The 18,811-nt window shown below is 53.9% G+C and overlaps 1 protein-coding gene across 3 annotated transcripts in view; it reads right to left on the bottom strand.

Moving 5' to 3' along the window:
* The window catches only part of MYO1D (myosin ID), a 66,699-nt gene extending 55,556 nt beyond the window's left edge, over positions 1-11,143 (bottom strand). For 2 of the 3 annotated variants that reach the window (XM_015885440.3, XM_015885442.3), the window contains exon 1: positions 10,893-11,143. In XM_015885440.3, coding sequence (XP_015740926.2) covers positions 10,893-10,987 — 95 coding nt within the window. In that variant the 5' untranslated portion in view covers positions 10,988-11,143. The remainder of the gene's footprint in view (positions 1-10,892) is intronic. The other variant, XM_015885441.3, reaches the window with a different exon arrangement.
* Between the last annotated feature and the right edge of the window lie 7,668 nt (positions 11,144-18,811).

The raw sequence follows: 18,811 nt of genomic DNA, 5'->3' as shown, positions 1-18,811 counted from the left end.
GTGGATATGGCAGCCCTAGGTACAATCCCGATAAGCAAATGGATTTCCCCTCCAGTTAAGTATTTCACTTTACATTCTTTGAAGGAAAACAAACCATCCGAGAAGTAGGAGGGCTGTTATTTGCGCATCCATCACTCAAAGCAGAAGCAGTGAGTGCTGAATGCCAGCTGTACTGAGTTGTTACACAGCCATATTCCAAAGGAAACATCAGCAAAGCGGAAAAGGACTCCAACGGTTGATTATTAAAACAGATTTACACACCGCCTCTTTCTCTTGTTTGTTTGTTTTCAATCACCACCAAAGAGCTGGCATTCACTGCTCTCAGACTGCTCCCCTTTTCCTGCTCAGACAGCCCCGCAGCAGTGCTGGCAGGCAACTGGAATGTTATTATGAAAAAGAGAATAGCTCCGTGGCTGTAGCACACGCACCGCAGCTTCCATCAGCAGCTTCAAGCTGCAATCGCTGAATGCACGGGCTTCCAGACTCAGTTTGCTATCAGTCTTAACCAATCTTTTTTTAGAAATGGGTGTAATTAACTGCTCGGAGCTACGATCCATCCTCCTCCAAAGGCAGCAATGCTTTTCTTTCCCTCTTGTGAGCAATCAGCTGCTCAGCCCTTCCAGAACAGTGAGAAAACACAAAGGCAAGCCCTTCACATCAAGGGGCTTTTAATCCTTCGGCAACCACACACTGTCAAACTCTTAAAACCTTCTAAATGCGTATATATGGAAACACCTACTGGATGGACCAAACCTTCCCAATGTTATGTCTTTATTCACTTCAATAAGAAAACACATCCACAGCGTTCCGATGCAATGAAATGGGTTCAGATGGACCTGCAGATAAAGGGGGGCTCGAGCACTTTGCTCACAGCACTTTCATGCAGTGCCAATGGAATTACTACAAAGTCTGTCTGTGTCCAAAGGAGAGCAGAATGGGTTTATGAAATGACTCTTATTTTCCTCCTGAACGCATTCAAGAGAGACTCACAGGAAAAGAAATAAAGCTTAGTTATTTCCTGTTCGCATCTTTGTCCTTTGAGAAAGGGAACAAAGGAATTTGACACTTGGATCTATAGCACTTTCTGGCCTTGCAGCTGGCATTGCCAGCTCTGGAAAGAGCCCCACATATAGAGGGATATCAGGCACTGAGATAAGGTGCTGCTAAAGTGCACAGGTTGTTAATGCTGATAAGCAACCAGCAAGAAACAAGGTTGGTGGTTATTACCGTATCTTCACTTCTCTCAAAGTCCCATGTTATGGCAGATAAAGAACAGGTAATTACACATCGCGCTGCTCTCTCGTGCCAAGAAGTTTAATCTTTGGAACCTGCTTGCTGGTGTAGCACTATTTCTGCCTGGTCTAAAGGAGTTCAGCTCAGCCCTCAAAATGCAATGGATTGAGCAAAGAGAACCCTGCAGATAGAGGAGAAATCCCTGGGTGGGATGGAGGGGAGAGAGGAAAGGAGAGCACAGAGCATGTCCCATCACCTCTGCCTGGGGGGACTCTTAGATAAGCAGCTTCACCCCTTTTTAGTCCTTCGGTCCTACTGAGATCTCCTTGCCTTTATCTCCTGTGTCTTGACTGCATCTCCTCGTCTGCACCCTTGAGCCTCCTGCACATCTTCCTGCACTCCTCCTGCTGCACAGGCTCACCAGCAGGGCTCTGCTCTGCCATAGATACCTGCAAGGCAATCTAACACAGTCACCATCCACCACAGCCTCATGGTGCACTGACAGCTGCTCACACACACACAGACTGACACACAGTGTGTTCAAAAGCTGCACAGAAGTGTGCAACTCATCAGTTAAACACCAGCTGCTGCTGCGCCTCTCAGTTTCCCCATTGCACTGACTGCTCTGTAAACATGTAATTACAACATACAGGCTAAGAAGGGAACGTGTGACGAGTTCACACCTACTCATCAGCTGTAAGCAGGGAGTAACACAACAGAAGTATCGGGAGGTACTTTGTGAATGTGCTGAGTCCTACCAGCATTTGTTGACCAAGCAGTGGAACCCATCCCCAAATCACCACCACGCTGTCCAAGCAGTGCTTACCATTCCCAAATCAACACCACGTTGGTCAAGAAGTCTAACCCAACCCCAAAATTGGCTGACATTTGCTTAATGCTGCCACAGTGATGTAGAGCGTTACCTCCCCAGATTGCTGGAGATAACACACAGAGCATGCTGCTATTTGACAAATCCCTGCAACCCTTCAAACAACCCAAAGAAATAATCCAAAAACTCCCAGGAGACCAATTCCTCCCGTTGAGACTGAGCAGATTGAAGAATGCTTGTCATTAAATCACCATCCACCCAGCAACCCGCATCAGCAGAGCTCAGCCCTGCACAAGCCGCTGCTCACTCACAACAGCAGCTTTATCGCAGCCTCATGAAGCCTGGGCTGCTTCACAGCTGCTCACCTCCTCTCCCCATCATCACCAACTGCAGCACACAGCACCTTCACACCCCAGCTGCCAGCAGCACAGCAGCCATCCAGCTGGGCACTGCTTCCCAAGGCACTGTCTGCTTTAGCCACCAATAAACCCCCATGGAGCACACAGGGAGCTCTGCCAGAGGGAGACAGAGCTGGGCCCAAAAGAGCAGAGCAAGCAGCTGTGTGTGTACATGGCATTAATGGGTAACCAGCCCGGCCTGCACACACAGCTCTACAGCAGGAAGGGCCATTCGGGAGCAAATCGAGCTGCAATGTGAGCAATGGCAGTTCATTAGCAGCGGCCGTGGAAGCAGCAGGATTTCTGGCAGCCCTGCTTGCTGTGGGATCAAGGTATTATTGCAGCCATTGACAGACTGCACAGCAAGGCACCCAAACAAAAGGCTGTTTCAAAGACAAAAGTCTGACAGCACAACATGCTGCCAGGAGGGGCTGCAGCCACAGGCACTGCTCCTCCACAGCCCCATCCAACACACAGCTATATCCCTCTCCCACCAATATCAGTCACTGTCAGGAGTCCCTAAACATGGAAGTGCAGCTAACACAGGGCTGAAAGGGCAACACAAGGAAAACCCATAAGGAATCACCCAGTAGCTCCACGCATGCTGTCCCAGGTTGCCTTGACTTCCTTGGGGAGGAAAGAAAATAAGAGGGGAAGAAAGAAGGGCGAGGAGGGGGAAGGCTGTGCTGATGAGGTGCTCCCTGTGGCTGTTGACGTGCTCCCTGTAGCTGTTGAGGTGCTCCCTGTGGATGTTGAGGTGCTCCCTGTGGATGTTGAGGTGCTCCCTGTGGATGTTGAGGTGCTCCCTGTGGCTGTTGAGCTGCTCCCTGTGGCTGTTGAGCTGCTCCCTGCGGCTGTTGAGCTGCTCCCTGCGGCTCTGCTGGACAGTTGGTGCCCTTGGGGAGAACTGCCCAGGCTGTGAAGCAGAGAAGCCCTCTCCCTGTGACCAATGGTTCCCTCCAGCCTCCTCCAGGAGACGCCTGCAGGGCTATTTTAAAGCAAATGTGGGATAATGGGCTCAATATCACACTCCATCTCTAAACACACCATCTAATTCAGTCTTCACAGGAGCCCAGAAGAAAGAAGGTCAGAGGGAGACATGCAGGTGCTGCCTGCCTGCTATGAAGGTGATGCATTGCTGCCATTCATAGCCCTGCCTGGGGCAAACCAAGGATGCTCAGCACAGACTGAACAGAGGATGGTGCAGCAGTGGACAGCCAGGGGCAGATCACAGACAGTGCAGCACTCAGCACGGCCGCTGCTGATTTACGGCATGGCTCTGACCATAACTATTGTTTGCCTTCCAACACGTCCTCCCAGAGCGCAGCCATCTTCACTCCAATTAAGAGAGGTTTTCAGCTTTCATCGCTATGGAGAAAAGTCTGCAAGAGACCACAGCACACCCCGAAGGCAAAGCAGGAGGGAGGAGAAGAGGAGATGTGGAGGGCTGAATGCAGCAGCGCTCTGCAGCTCCATAAAACCAATGGCAAACCAAAAGCACCCGAGCTCCCAGCAGCGTCACACCAGCAGGCACTGGTGTGTCACCTTCCTAACAGCCACCACGTGAGGTCTGGCCTCAGAGCTGCCAGCTTCCATATCAAATGCCTCGCTAAATAAACAGGCTGCTTGCTTATCTTGAGTGCTTTGGGTTAAGCCAAGCCAATAGAGCCATGTACAGAAGGAGGGGTTGGGTTAGAAGGGTCCGGTAAGGTTGAGTTGGGTTGGGGTTGTTGGTGTTGGTTCTTTTATTTTGCCAACAAGTTTTCCCACATTGACTGTGGGACTTAACAACGAGTCAAGACTTCGGTGATGGAGATGTACAATGCCTTGGTGCTGCACAGAGGATGTGCAAAGGGATGTGCAAACAGGGAACTGCTAATGGAGGTTTCCGACATGTTAACAGGCACACTGGGATGGAAGGGACTCCAAAGGTCTGCTCCCATCCCAGCACCTCCTGGCCATAAGAACCTGCTAATTTGTTCCATCCTGCAATTTACATTGGTTTCATGGTAGACGTTAATGTAACCCTAGCAAATTTTTTCCTCTCATTTAGCCAAAGCCCTAAAAAAACGCCCTCAAAGTTCACCAAATTTGCAGTACTTAACTGATGTTAATTATTTCCAGATAGAAAACCAAAGGGGCTGTGATGTCAACTGAGATGATCCCAACGACCCACACGGCCACGGCCCAATTCAGCAGCTCCCATAACTCAACAGCAATGACCACATGATGGAGGAGGACATCGAGATCCACATTTTGGATTGCTGGGCCTCCCCAACAACATCTCATGTTAGGAGCAGTCTGTGCTGGCCACCACGGCTACCAATGACACGTGGTGGTGACACACACCATGTTGGGCAGACACCATCCACCACCAAAGCCTCCTGGGCTCCCACACTCCCGTCTCCATGCACAGGCCCCACACGGCTCCATTCCCAGCCCTGAGCCCCCACGTTGGGTTCTCCCCTTGAGAAAGAAGCAGCTGAGAAGTCCTGGGTAAAAACACATCTCAGCTGGGATGCTGAGCAGCCTCTCCTGCTGCCACAAGCCTCCAACAACATAAGCCTTTAATGGGAAACATGTTTGCTATCAAGTGATTGCAAAAAGTCCAGCAAAGCGTGTGCAACGAGCTCACAACCATCCGACACGCCGCTATCACGCCTGGCTGGTGCAGCCCCACAGCTGCTTGCACACATCGACTTTCCATCCGCATTTCCTTGCGGGGGCTTCAGCTCAGTGTAACCAATGGAGCTGCCAGAGATGGGGGATGTCTCAGGGAGGAATGTCTGCATCCTCAGCAGCCAGCACTGCCCAGAGGGCGAGCAGGGAGAACCAAAGATGAGAATCCTGCTGTTGGTTTTGCTGCAGACATCAATGCTGCATTTACTGGGAACAAGGGGACACAAAGATTCTCCCTTCCGTGCACTGATGCCAACATCACACCAACCTTCGTGTGCCTGTAACCCAGCACTGCTGCACAAAGCACACAGCGCAGAGACACGGCTCAGCAAAGGAAGCTCCTCAGTGCCCACAGAGTCACACATCTGCCCCTCGGTCCTATTTTAGAAAGCCTCCCTGGTAATTTGCCTGTGCTTTTGAAAAGCAAGTAATCTGTTTTGAATTATAAGAGGTTACAGGGACATTTTTGTGGTAAATTTGGACTTTCATTTGCAAAAAAAAAAAAAAAAAAGAAGAAGAAAAGAAAAACAGCCCTTCGGAGCTGCAGAAATCCTTTCGGAAATAACATTTTTTTGTCATTGCTAAGCACTTTTCAACAAAGCCTCACAGCTACTGTTCCAAGGAGCTGTTTACATCCCGAGCAAAGAACACTGAGGTACTTCTGTCCCTGTGAGCAAAGGGAGGAGCAGCACAGCTCCTGTCTGTGCACGGGGACGCAAGGAAAGGTGTGTGCTTTGCAGCATGCAGGCAACGTGTTTTCTGAGCAATTCTGAGCCTCTCAGCAGCAGCCCCAGCTCAGACAGTGCAGGGAAGGCTGCAGCCCTCAGAGCACCCAGCTCCTGTGGGCACCGATCCCATCCGGAACCAGGAAACTACTGGGGCAGAGCAACTCCATCAGCAGCGGTTACGGAGAGAGGGACAACAATTCTGCAGCCATCAGCTGGGGGAGGAGGCAGCGTCTGCTGACATTTATACGGGCATGGAACCATTGGGGCTGGAAGGCCATCCAGTCAGAAAGGGCAGCTCCAACCCCACGCGCTCCCTTTTGAAACCCCCTCTGAGATGCAATCACGGCCCCAGCACTGAGGAATGAGCAGTGATGCAACAGCCAACAAGCAGGATCTGCAGCAGGAAGGGAATTCAGTGCATAGCATAGAAGGGGAAATGCTCAGGTAGCATAAGGTGCGCTCAGCCCCAGGGGGTGCATGGGGTCATGGATTTATGGTCAGAAATCAACACTAAAGGCTCCTCAGGGGCACCACATTGGGACAGCAGCTCAGCTGGGCCAGAAGAACCCGGCAGACCTCCATGCTGACTCTCAGCAGGTGCCATTCAGAAGGTGGTGATCAATGCTGATCAATGCCACCTCCAGGCACAGCACGGGCAGTGCTCTGCTTGCTGGTATGGCAGGCGCTGCCCGTTGGTGCTCACTGAGCTGCACGGCCCGTCCTGGTGACAAAGATGAGCTGAAACCTGGCTAAGCCCACACGGCCGGTTTGGATGGATGATGGAGAATCTTCATTCCAATCATTCCAAATTCTGACACAACTCCCTGAGAGCCGAGTCCTCCATCCCACACCACGGCAGCAATTCAGGTATCCGGATCTCATGGAGGAAGAAATTCAAACGGCTTAAAGGCACAAAGAGTTGTTCATTAAGCACAAAGGTTTCATTACCAAGAGCACGGTGAAACCAGGCCTGCACACGACATTCCCACTACAAGACACTTCCTGCAGTGCTGGAAGCCAGCCCTCCCCACCACAGCTCTAACTACAGATAAGAAACCCACAGCACAGAGCCAGCACCGCACAGAAAGCGCCTTTCACTTTAAAGTAAGATCCAGACCACAGAAGAGCAGACAGTAAAACCCCACTGCCCTTCCATAGACCCTCACACAATGGGATGTCCTACTGGGTGCATCTGGTGGGTGATATGGGAAGGGATTCCCTTCTTTAGGGGTCTTCCCGTCAACCACACATCCTGAATGGAGCTGAGCCACCAAACCCAGCACAGCCAGTGCTCCCACCTGCCCACCAAACACAAAGCCCGGCCATCAGCCACTCAAATGCAAACTGCTCAGCTGCTTATCCTAAGTTCTTTGCATTATTTTGATGACTAATAATCACAGCCATGCACTCAGAACAAAGGAATTCAAGGGCCGGATGGCTTCTATTTACAATTAATTGTGTAACACCCAAGGGCTGCACGAGAGTCCCAAATGTGGAGAGCTTTAGGACTGTGTGTAAGCACTAAAAATGGGAAGCCCTCAGAGAACCTCTGGGTGGATGTGTAGATAACAGAGCAGCAGGCACAGCAGCTGGGAACGGGGCAGCAATGCCTTGCTGTGCTCCCAGCCACACGCAGCCCGTAGCACTGTTGGCCCATCCCTCTCGCAGACATCCCTGGGGAATCATCTCTGCATGCACCGGCTCTGCTGTGACTGCTGTTCCTCCCACATCTGGGCTCGCTTGGGAACGACATCCAGCACAGCCCGGCCTGGGGTCAGCTGGTGACCCCACACCAAAATAGCTCCAGCACAGCAAGGCATTCCTGGGCACTGCGCTCAGCCAACCCAGCACCACCCATAGAGCCAAGGGGAGGCAACAACTCCCCATCCTACCCTGACAGCACCCCCACCCCGCTCACAAAGCGGGCTGTAATTCAGCTCCAAAGTGATCTAACACATATCATCAGCTGCTAATCACCACCTCCAAGGCTGTAAGGCCATAAGAACTTGGCAGTGCTGGGAACGCTCATAAAGCAGAGCACGGGTCAGTGGATCAAGGGCAGGATTTGCTTCTGCGCCCCAGGGACACTGAGCCAGGATCCCCATGTAAAGCAGCACCAACAGGAGTGAAATGCTGCACGTCACACGTAAGGATCCCAAATAGGAAGTTTCTTCTTAGGCTCTTTCTTACAGAACTACAGCAGACTGCACCGCTGGGCACGTTCCTTTGGTTCCCAAATGAAATCCTGCTGCCACGCCGAGTCTTCATTTATCTGACGACGATCCTCCTGCTTCATCCAGGTTCCTATTACACATTAACCAAAGGATATAAACCCCAAGAACAATCTGCTGCCTACAAGTTTCCTGCTAAGGACGGCAACCTGCGTCACGGTTATCATCGCCACAGAAAAGGGCAGTTTCTGCTTAAACATCTCATTTTTAAAACCAAAAATCATCAGTAAAGAGCAGCAAATGACTAAAAGGCTTGGAAGTATAAATACAACAAGGAGAGACGTTCCACGTTCCGGTTCAGGGCTTGCAAGGCATATCATGGGATGGCTCTGGTTGGAAGGAACCTTAAGGATGGTGGCATGGGTGGGTTGGAACGGACCTTAAAGATGGTAGAATGGTTGGGTTGTGTTGAGTAGGGTTGGGTTGGAAAGGACCTTAATGATCACAGAACCGCAGAATCACAGCACGGTTGGGTTGGAGGGGACCTCACAACCCCCAGTCCCACCCCACGCCATGGGCTGGCTGCCCCCCACTCATGCTGCCCTGGGTCCCACACATGGCTGTGGGCATCCACAGGGATGGGGCACCACAACATCTCTGTAGCAGAGCCTCACCACCTTCTGAGTAAAGAACTTCCTCCTAAAACCCAACCTGAATTTCCCCTTTTAGCCTACAGCTCCAGTCCCATCAGTTCCACTAGTCCCATCACTATCAGACCATGTAAAAAGTCCCGCAGAGCCCACTCAGAACCCAGAGCCCACTCAGAGTCATTACAGTCCCACTGATGCCACTCAGATCCCCAAGACCCCTCTCAGAGCCCTTAGAGCCCCACACACTCCACTCCAACTCCCTATAGTCCCAGATTCCATTCAGAGCCCCTCAGACCCCACTCAGAACCCCATAGACTTCACTCAAATCCCACTTAGATCCCCTCAGGGCCATTTCGGACCCATTGACCCCACTTAGAACCCCCAGACTCCACTCAAAGCCCCTAAGAGTCCCACAGACCCCACTGAGAGCCCCTCAGAGCCACTACAGCCCCACTGACCCCACTCAGAACCCCCAGACTCCACTCAAAGCCCTTAAGAGCCCCACTGACCCCACTCAGAACCCCCAGACTCCACTCAAAGCCCTTAAGAGCCCCACTGACCCCACTCAGACTCCACTCTGCTCCCCTGGAGTTCCAGACTCCACCCAGATCCCATCAGAACCTCCAGACCCCACTCAGATCCATTATAGCCCCCCACACTCCACTCTGACCCCACTCAGAGCCCCCAGACTCCACTCAGAGCCCACTCAGAACACGGACGACACTCAGAGCCTTTCATATGCCACTCAGACCCTTTAGAGTCCCACAGACTCCACTCAGAGCCCACTCAGACCCCAACAGAGCCCCACAGAGCCCACTCAGACCCCACTCCGAGCCCCTGGAGTTCCAGACTCCACCCAGGTCCCACTCAGAACCCCCAGACTCCACTTAGATCCATTACAGCCCCACACACTCCATTCTGACTCCACTCAGAGCCCTTCACACCCCAGTCAGAGCCAGTATAGACCCCACTCAGAGCCCCCAGACAACACTCAGAGCCCACTCAGAACACAGATGACACTCAGAGCTTCTCATATCCTACTCAGACCCTTCAGAGTCCCACAGACTCCACTCAGAGCCCCCCAGCATCCCAACAGAGCCCCATAGACCCCACTCAGAGCCCCTGGAGCTCTAGACTCCACCCAGGTCCCACTCAGAACCCCCAGACTCCACTTAGATCCATTACAGCCCCCCACACTCCACTCTGACCCCATTCAGAGCCCCTCAAACCCCAGTCAGAGCCAGTATAGACCCCACTCAGAGCCCCCAGACTACACTCAGAGCCCACTCAGAACACAGATGACACTCAGAGCTTCTCATATCCTACTCAGACCCTTCAGATTCCCACAGACTCCACTCAGAGCCCCTCAGAATCCCAACAGAGCCCCATAGACCCCATTCAGACCCCAATCGGACCACTCTACCTCCACTCAAAGCCTGTCAAAGAGTCCCACAGACTCCACTCAAAGCCTCTCAGACCCCACTCAGACCCTTCAGAGTCCCACAGACTCCACTCAGAGCCCCTCAGCACCCCAACAGAGCCCCATAGACCCCACTCAGAGCCCCTGGAGCTCTAGACTCCACCCAGGTCCCACTCAGAACCCCCAGACTCCACTTAGATCCATTACAGCCCCCCACACTCCACTCTGACCCCATTCAGAGCCCCTCAAACCCCAGTCAGAGCCAGTATAGACCCCACTCAGAGCCCACTCAGAACACGGACGACACTCAAAGCCCCTCACATTCCACTCAGACCCTTCAGAGTCCCACAGACTCCACTCAGAGCCCCTCAGCATCCCAACAGAGCCCCACAGAGCCCACTCTGACCCCACTCAGAGCCCCTCAGACCCCACTCAGAGCCCCCAGACCCCACTCAGAGCCCACTTAGAACACAGAGGACACTCAAAGCCTCTCAGACCCCACTCAGACCCTTCAGAGTCCCACAGACTCCACTCAGAGTCCACTCAGACCCCAATAGAGCCCCATAGACCCCACTCAGACCCCACTCAAACCCCAATCGGACCACTCTGCCTCCACTCAAAGCCTGTCAAAGAGTCCCACAGACTTCACCCAGAGCCCCTCAGACCCCACAGACCCCACTCATAGCCCCACAGCCCCCATTTACCCCCCATTTACCCCCCATTCACCCCAATTACGGTCCCTCAGACCCCGCTTACAGCCCCCCCCCCCCCCATCGCCGCTCACCGCAGCCGGAGGTTCCCCATGAACTCGGACATGGTGACGGAGTCCAGCAGCACGAAGTCGGCCTTCCCGAACTCCAGGCTCTCCTGCTCCGCCATGGTGCCGGTATATGTGTGTATATATGTGTGTGTATATGTGTGTATGTGTATGTGTGTGAGCGGACTCCAGGCTCCGAGCCGCCGCCGCACCCCGAAGGGCGGGGGGGGAGGAGGGGGCGCGGCCCCGCCTCACCTCAGGTGGGCCCCCCCCCCCAACCAGCGAGTGGGAGATGTGAGGAGAGAGCGGCCCCTGGCGGCCATAGAGGAGTGGTGGCTGTGAGGCGAGAGCGGCCCCTACCGGCAGCGGGAGAGTATTGCTCCCCCTGCCGGCAGATCGTGGGACTGCAGCTGCAGAGAACAGCCCCAAATTCTGCCCATTTCAGGGCATTTTGTTGTATTGTTGCCCAATCTTTTTCACCCTTCCGGGTGCGTTTCTACGCTGTGTTGCTACAGGTGCTTCATTAGACAAAGCTCCCCCTCCTTGCACACACATACACACCCACCTGGTCAAATATTGACACAGCAGCATGGAGTGCAAAGGGCCTCGCTGAGCTGCAGCGCTGAGCGCAGACACTGTGCTGCTTCCTCCATAAATGAGACCTGAAACCAACCAGATGCAAAACGCAGCCGTGGAGCTGCAGGTCGGGCTGTGGGCCTGCAGAATGGGGGGGCAAAGGGCAGCAGCAAGAGGATGTAGGACGACAAGCAACGGGGATGCTTTGCTCTGCAGCGTGGCTGAGGATGGAGGAATGGGGAAGGTGCTGAAGCAGAGATGTGCTCAGTGGGGATGCACTGGGGTTGCACTTTGGGGTCTTGGTCTGTTCCAACCCTAATGATTCTCTGACTGTAATTAATCACCTCTGAAACACGTGACTTTTGCTCTCAATGAGCTGTAACGATGCTCCGTTGCTTCTTCCTCATCTTGTTCAGGTATTCCACCTGGGGAGGGATGTGTTGGGGCACTGCAAACTCACCTGTCCCCGTGTGAGCATTGTGAGAGCTGGGAGGGCAGCTGCAGAGCAGCACAGCTGGATGGCAGCACAGCTGGATGGCAGCACATCTGGGTGTGAGGGCGGCACAGCTGGATGGCAGCACAGCTGGGTGTGAGGGCAGCACAGCTGGATGGCAGCACAGCTGGGTGTGATGCAGCTCCCAGCTGTGTCCCAACTCACAGTGGGCAACTGAGAGGCAGCGAGATGCTGAAGGAGCTGCACCATGGATATACCCCCCCTATGGCCAGAGTATGTTCATGCATATTGCCAATGAAGAAATATCTTCCAGGGAAGAGCAAGGGGGAAGTGTTCAGGGAAGCCGGTAATTAATTTCTGGAGCCACTTGTTAAGGAGTTTGAGGGCTCTGAAATAGGGTCAGACATCGTTTCCTTAAGCAGAAGTTAACTGGGGGTGGTCCTGTGTCACACAGATGGCTCCGCTGGGCTGGAGCTCCATGTGAAGAGTGAGCAGTTCTGAGTTACACAGCACAGCTCCTGGACACAGCCACATATGGCAGAGGGGTCTGTGTGGGCTGTGTCAATGTGCCAAGCCTGACTGCATGGCATACAGTGAGGGTCAGCACTGCACACTGCTCTTGGTTCCACCACCGTGGTCTTGGGAGGAGTGGATGGAACAAGGTGGGAAAGGACCTGGGGTGCTGATGGGCAGCTGGCTTAGGTTGGGTGTCAGAAGGGGCTTCTGCATGGAGAGGGCAATGTGGGGTCAGTCTGGGCTGCCCAGTGGGGTGCTGATAACCCCCACCACATGGGCATGGCACTAAGGGATGTGGTGTAGTGATGGGACCTGAGAGCTTGGGCTGATGGCTGGATCTGGAGATCCTGAAGGCCTTCTCCAGTGTGGATGCTTCCATGGTTCTGAGGTTCTGTAATTCTGCCATGGGTTTTCTGCTCGTTTTTGGCCAAACACACCATGGAGACACTGTCCTCCCCCAGCTGCTGTGTGGGGCTGTACCCAGCTCCCCCTAAATGGGCAAGCAACCCTATGATGTGAGATGTGAAAGAAAGAATGCAGAGCAGTGTTTGCAGGATGAGAGATCCCACAGCAGACACGTGGCCGTGCTGGGGCACTTCCAGCAACTCATCCATGAGCACCATCAGCATGGGGAGCTGCGGCTCAGCATGGCAGTGCCAAGGGCTGCACTGTGCCAAGGGCTGCTCCTCACCCAGCACTTCCAGGACCTGTGGGCAGCCCACCAGCATCACAATGGAGGCAGCTGCCAAGGAACCGAGTGGAGCTGTCAGGAAGGAGAAGTGTGGGAGTTCCAGGAAGCTCAGCTCCCAGCTGTGATCTGCGTGTCCCCATTGTACCCATGGAGTGGGGAAGTGAGTCTGTCCCAAAGCCAGGATGGGAGCTCCCAGTAGGATTCCTCTCTTGGCTCCATTATCCTGTATGTTTGTGGCTCAAACACGGCACAGGGCAGAGGGAGCTGCTCTTGCACAGCGTCCCTTCCTCCCCTGGAGAGGCAGCTTTCATTTCAGGGCTGGGAAATCACATGTTTGACTGCTTCAGGGTGATGTCATTGGTTTGGGAGCCCGGCGGCAGCCCAGAAGGTGCTGCAGGACTGGAAATGAGGAGGAATTGCTGGGAAAGGGCTCTGTGCTGTGGAGCACCCAGCAGCTCTTTGGGCACAGCAGCACCAGGGGATGCACACAACAAACCCAGGGGCTGCTGATGGGGTGCTGTGCCAGATGGAGCTTTCACCAGCCTCGTTTGTGCTGCCCTTCGTTCTTCACTGCCAACAATGCGACCCCAGGCACAACATCTCATTTTTGATGCTTTTAATTTAATTTCACGAGCAAAGGCTGAGCCCACATCTCCCACCTGTTGCTTTAGGAAGTTTCCTGTATGGAGCACAGAGACCTTCTCTGTGTCCTGCCCCCATTCCAACTGTTTGCTCCCTAATGAGGGTTCTTCCTAATTATTGTCACCCAAGTTATTGCCTCAGGTTTGTCAGGTTTCTTTTAACTCCTTTAACTGAGGAGTAAAGGGCTGAATGGGTCGGATTAATCAAAGTAAGGCTGTGGATGCATGAGATCATTGGAGCTGTAGGGGAGAACACGGAGGTGGCGTTGAGCAGAGGGGAGATAGCAGGGGGGATGCCCAGAGAAAAAGGCAATTAAAGCACTGCAGAGCAGATGTCTCCACTGCGCTGTGGTTGGCCACCTTTGCTTTCCTGTCTCCTGGGAGCTTTTCCCATCACACACAAGAAATAAGACAAAATAAGTGTCTGCATGTTTCCAGTGTGAGAAGTTAACCTGTGTTAGAATCACACGCAGCCGTCTGGCTCATTTGTGCTGAATGGAGATGGGGAAATGCCCATGGCTGTAGGTGAGGATCCTGGGCTGCAGTGGCCACGAGAACAAGGCTCTGAGATGGACACCAGCAGCACACGTCGCAGTTGATTTCACTGTGCTCCATTGGGTTTTGTTGTGTTGTGTTTAGGGTTGTGTTGTGTTCCATTGCTTTGCACTGGGATAGTGTTGAGTTCTATTGCTTTGGATTCCATTGCATTTCATTTTGTTGTATTGCATGGGGTTGGAGATGTGTTGTGTTCCATAGCTTTGCTTTGAATTTCACTGCATTCCATTGCATTGCTTTGCATCCAGTTAGGATTGTGTTCCATTGCTTTGCATTGGGTTAGGGTTGCATTGCATTCTGTTGCTTCAGATTCCATTGCATTTCATTTCATTGTGTTGCATTGGGTGAGGTTTGTGCTGCATCCCATTGCTTTGCATTGGGTTGGGGCTACGCTATGTTCCAGTGCTTTGCTTTGGGTTTCTTTACATTGCATTTCTTTGCATTGGGTTAAGGTTGTATTGCATTCCATGGCTTTGAATTCCATTGCATTTCACTGCATTGTGTTGCATCCCATTGGACTGCATTGCATTGGACTGCATTGCATTCCATTGCATTGCCCCCCATTGAAGAATAAGAGCAAACAGATGCAATTAGACACTGCTGTATGGGCTGGGAGGAGGGGTGAGCCCAGAGGGATGCCCACACTGTTGGGGTTGGCCACATTCTCTTGCCCCTTTGCAAATACAGAGCAGACATTGCAGCACAGCAGCAGCTGGTTTCCAATTCAGCCCATCCCCATTTCTGTAAGAGGAGCGAGCTCAGCGACTGCTCGGGGTTTCTGAAGGTTCAAGCAGAGGACAAGGGCTGGGATCGAGTGGGATGTTCCACTGCAGGACAACAGCTGCCTGCAGCTGAGCCTCCCACGGGGCTCAGCGTCCCAGCATCATGTCCTGGGATTTGCATCTTATGGGATTCTGTATTATGGCATTCAATAGTGATGTCAGCGTTTGGATGCCTGACTTGGATGTCTGGCTTCATTCTATCTGTCCATCTGCTCCCAAACCTTTGTCATTAAACCACTGTCTTGGGAGCAGAAGTGCTTCCCATTCCTCAGACCCGGACTAATCCCTTCATGTTCACCAATGCAAGGCCTGGGGCTGACAGATAGACCCAGGGAACGAAACCACCGCACACAATGAAGTGACGTGTGGTGCCCTCCAGCCACAGCACCCACAGACCTCATGGACTGCTGCTGCCCCACTCCTCCCCTACCCTGTCTCTATGGGGCACACAGCAGCAGCCAGCCAGCAAGTTTGGAACCAGTGCTCCAAAATGTAAGGAGCACAACTGAGAAGCACAGCAGCAAAAGGGATAACAGCGAGTCCTTGGCTGACACGTAATGCTGGGCTTCCAGACTCTGCCAGCAGTGGACAAGCCATATTTTCCCTTCAGAGGAATACTGGATACATCAACCAACCCAGCCCTTGGCAGGGGGCTGGAGCTCAGTGAGCTTTAAGGTCCCTTCCAACCCAATGGTGCCTTGATCCCATGCTTCTACAACCCTCAAGGTCCCTTCCAACCCAACCATGCCATCATTCCACGGTTCTCTGATCTTTGAGGTCCCTCCAACCCAGCTGTGCCATGATCCCACGGCTCTACAACCCTTAAGGTCCCTTCCAACCCAACCATGCCGTGATTCCACAGTTCTATGATCTTTAAGGTCTCCTCAACCCAACCCAATGCCATGATTCCATGATCATTTCCTCTGAGCTCCCTCCAACCCAACCAAATCCATCCCGTGACTCTGATTCTAAACTCAAGATGAATAAAAGATTTCTCCAAAACGCATCTTTAAGAAACAAGTCCAAGAAATGGAATGAAATGGAACGAAATGGAGCCCCGTCCAGCTCCCTCTGTGCTCATTTTGGGTTAATCAGTTACCAGTCAAAGCAAGGAGTATTCCATTAAAAGCAGTGCTGACGATCCAGCAACTCCTTTCTCCAGCCTATACATAAATATTTCTTTTCTTAAAAAGGAAAAAAAACAACCAACCAACCAACACTGGAATTTCTTCACTTACTTTTCCACTCTCGGAGCTGGGATTAAAAAGAAAACAAACGTTTTGTGCTTGTTTTCCAACGTATCCTGAACCCCCAGCCCGGCTGCAGGGCTCACCTGGGGGCGGCTCTTCGTGCTCTGTGCCCACCCGGCCCCGACTGGAGCTGCTGGGGTCGGGACATGCAGCGGTTCAGACGCGTTTCCTGCTAACAGAACGGAGCCAGAAAGCAGAACTTGTTCAGAACGATCCTATTTTGGCAGAGATAAGAGGAAGTCGCACAGGAGCTCATTGCCTGCGGGGGCAGAAAGCTGATTAATTGGAACTGATTGCTATTCGAAGGAGCAGATGAAAAGCTTTGGAAACCCAGTGAGGCTGCTTCTGATTTCTCACTTCAAGCCACGAAGTGGAGAACACGAAGTTCAGTTTGAAGGCGATAACAGTGATCAGCATCAGAGCCATCCCGCACCCCACAGCAGCCATCAGCAGAGCCGCTGCGTGCAGCGCAGGGATCGTTGTGGCCATTTCTGCTCTTTTTAACCCCGGAGCAGCCGCATGGCAGAGCTCTGTGATGGACTGCGAGGTGTGGGGCTCTGCTCAGTGAGGATCACAGCGAGTGGGAATGAAAGCGACCTGCATGAAGCGCTGCTTCTGCCTTGGGGAGGGAAGAGCTGTGACGGAGCGCCTGCAAACACAGAGCAGCGCTGTTCTAAAGAGCACCGGCACGACACGGCACGACACGATACGACACGGCACGGCACGATACGACACGACCTCCAAGGAGCCCGAGGGAGCAGCAGGTCTGTCCATGCAGCACCACGATGTTCGCCAACCCGGCGTTAAAGCCCTGCACGATGCAGCATCCGAAGCTGCGCCCCACGCGTGGGGGTGGATGTCAGACCCGTCCGTGTGAGCCGGGAAGTGAAACCTTTGGGCCATTTGCTGCCCCATCCATCTCCGTGTAACGCTGTGACCGCGGTGAGCTGCTCACGGAGGAGCGGATGCAGCCGGTGCATCGCGCACCGTAACAGCGGTTCTCACTCTCGCTCCGTTCGCGTTCGCCCCGAACTTCGATCCCTGCAGCACAACCCGGAGTTGGGCCGCTCCGTCCGTCCCTGCATTGAAAACCCCGCCGCGAGGCAGCGCTTCTCCGTGTTCCTTTTGCGAGCAGCGGACGCTGCGAGTTCTTTGCCGACACCCACGGTCCGAACCAGCTCCGTTATCGCCGGAGGGTCCGTTCGGAGCGGGGCCACGAGGGGGGGCTGAGTTTGTGACCGTAACGCTGCGCCCAGAGCCGGGACAGGGGGAGAATCCGCCGCAAACCTCAGGCGGCGTCCAGTGTGTGATGGGGATATAATGGGGGCACGGGGGATATGGGGACACGGGGAGGGGGATATGGTGAGATATGGAGGGATATAGGGACACGGGGGGGATATGGGGACACGGAAGGGATATGGTGGGATATGGGGACACAGGGAGGGGGATATGGGGACACCGGGGGATATGGGGACACGGAGGGAATATGGTGGAATATGGGGACACGGGGGAGATATGCGGACACAGATGAGATATGGGGACACGGGGGGATATGGGGGATATAGGGGGATATGGGGAGATATGAGGACACGGAGGAGATATGGGAGGATGTGGGGGGACAAGGGGACACGGGGGGGGGGACATGGGGACACGGGGGGGATATGGGGACACTGGGGGGATATGGGGGGACAAGGGGACACGGGGGGGATATGGGGACACTGGGGGGATATGGAGGGATATGGGGACACAGAGGGGACACAGAGGAGATATGGGGACACGGAGGAGATATGGGGGGGAGATAGGATATAGGGGGAATTGGGGGATATGGGGGGACAAGGGGACACGGGAGGTGGATATGGGGACACGGATGAGATATGGGGGGATATAGGGGGATATGGGGGGATATGAGGACACAGAGAAGATATGGAGGGGATGTGGGGGGGACAAGGGGGGGATATGGGGAGATATAGGGGGATGTAGGGAGATATGGGGGATATGTGGGGATATGTGGCTAGGTGCTGCAGGAGCACAAGGTGGGAGCTGCGGGGCACGGGAGCAGTTTGTGCTACAAGCCGGGGGGGGGGCGGTGCCGCAGCATTTATTGGTTCCGTGCCCGTCCCGTTCAGCCCGGCCCGTTCAGCCCGGCCCCTCCTCCCTTCATGGCACCATCCGCCCCTCCCCCTCACACCGACCCGCAGCCCCGCAGCTCCGCCCACCCACCGCTCGCTCTGCGCATGCGCGCCCACAACCGCGCGTGCGCAGTACCACCTGCACGAGGCGGTGGGCGGGGCTGTTCGCCGGAAGCTCCGCCCTTTTCCGGGAAACCGGCCGGGAGGCGGGGAGAATCCTGGGCGGTGATTGGCCGCGGGTCAGATGGGGCGGGGCGAGAGAAAACGAAGGGAGGCGATTGGCTGCGGGGCGGAGCGGGAGGAGAATGGGCGGGGCGAGGAGGATCGGAGCGCGGTGATTGGCTGCCAGGCG

This window comes from Coturnix japonica, chromosome 24 (assembly GCF_054131305.1).
Source record: "Coturnix japonica strain WE chromosome 24, WE-NBRP24, whole genome shotgun sequence".
Taxonomy (NCBI): domain Eukaryota; kingdom Metazoa; phylum Chordata; class Aves; order Galliformes; family Phasianidae; genus Coturnix; species Coturnix japonica.
The sequence above is the reverse complement of the archived record's forward strand: the minus strand, read 5'-3'. Positions and strand labels throughout refer to the sequence as shown.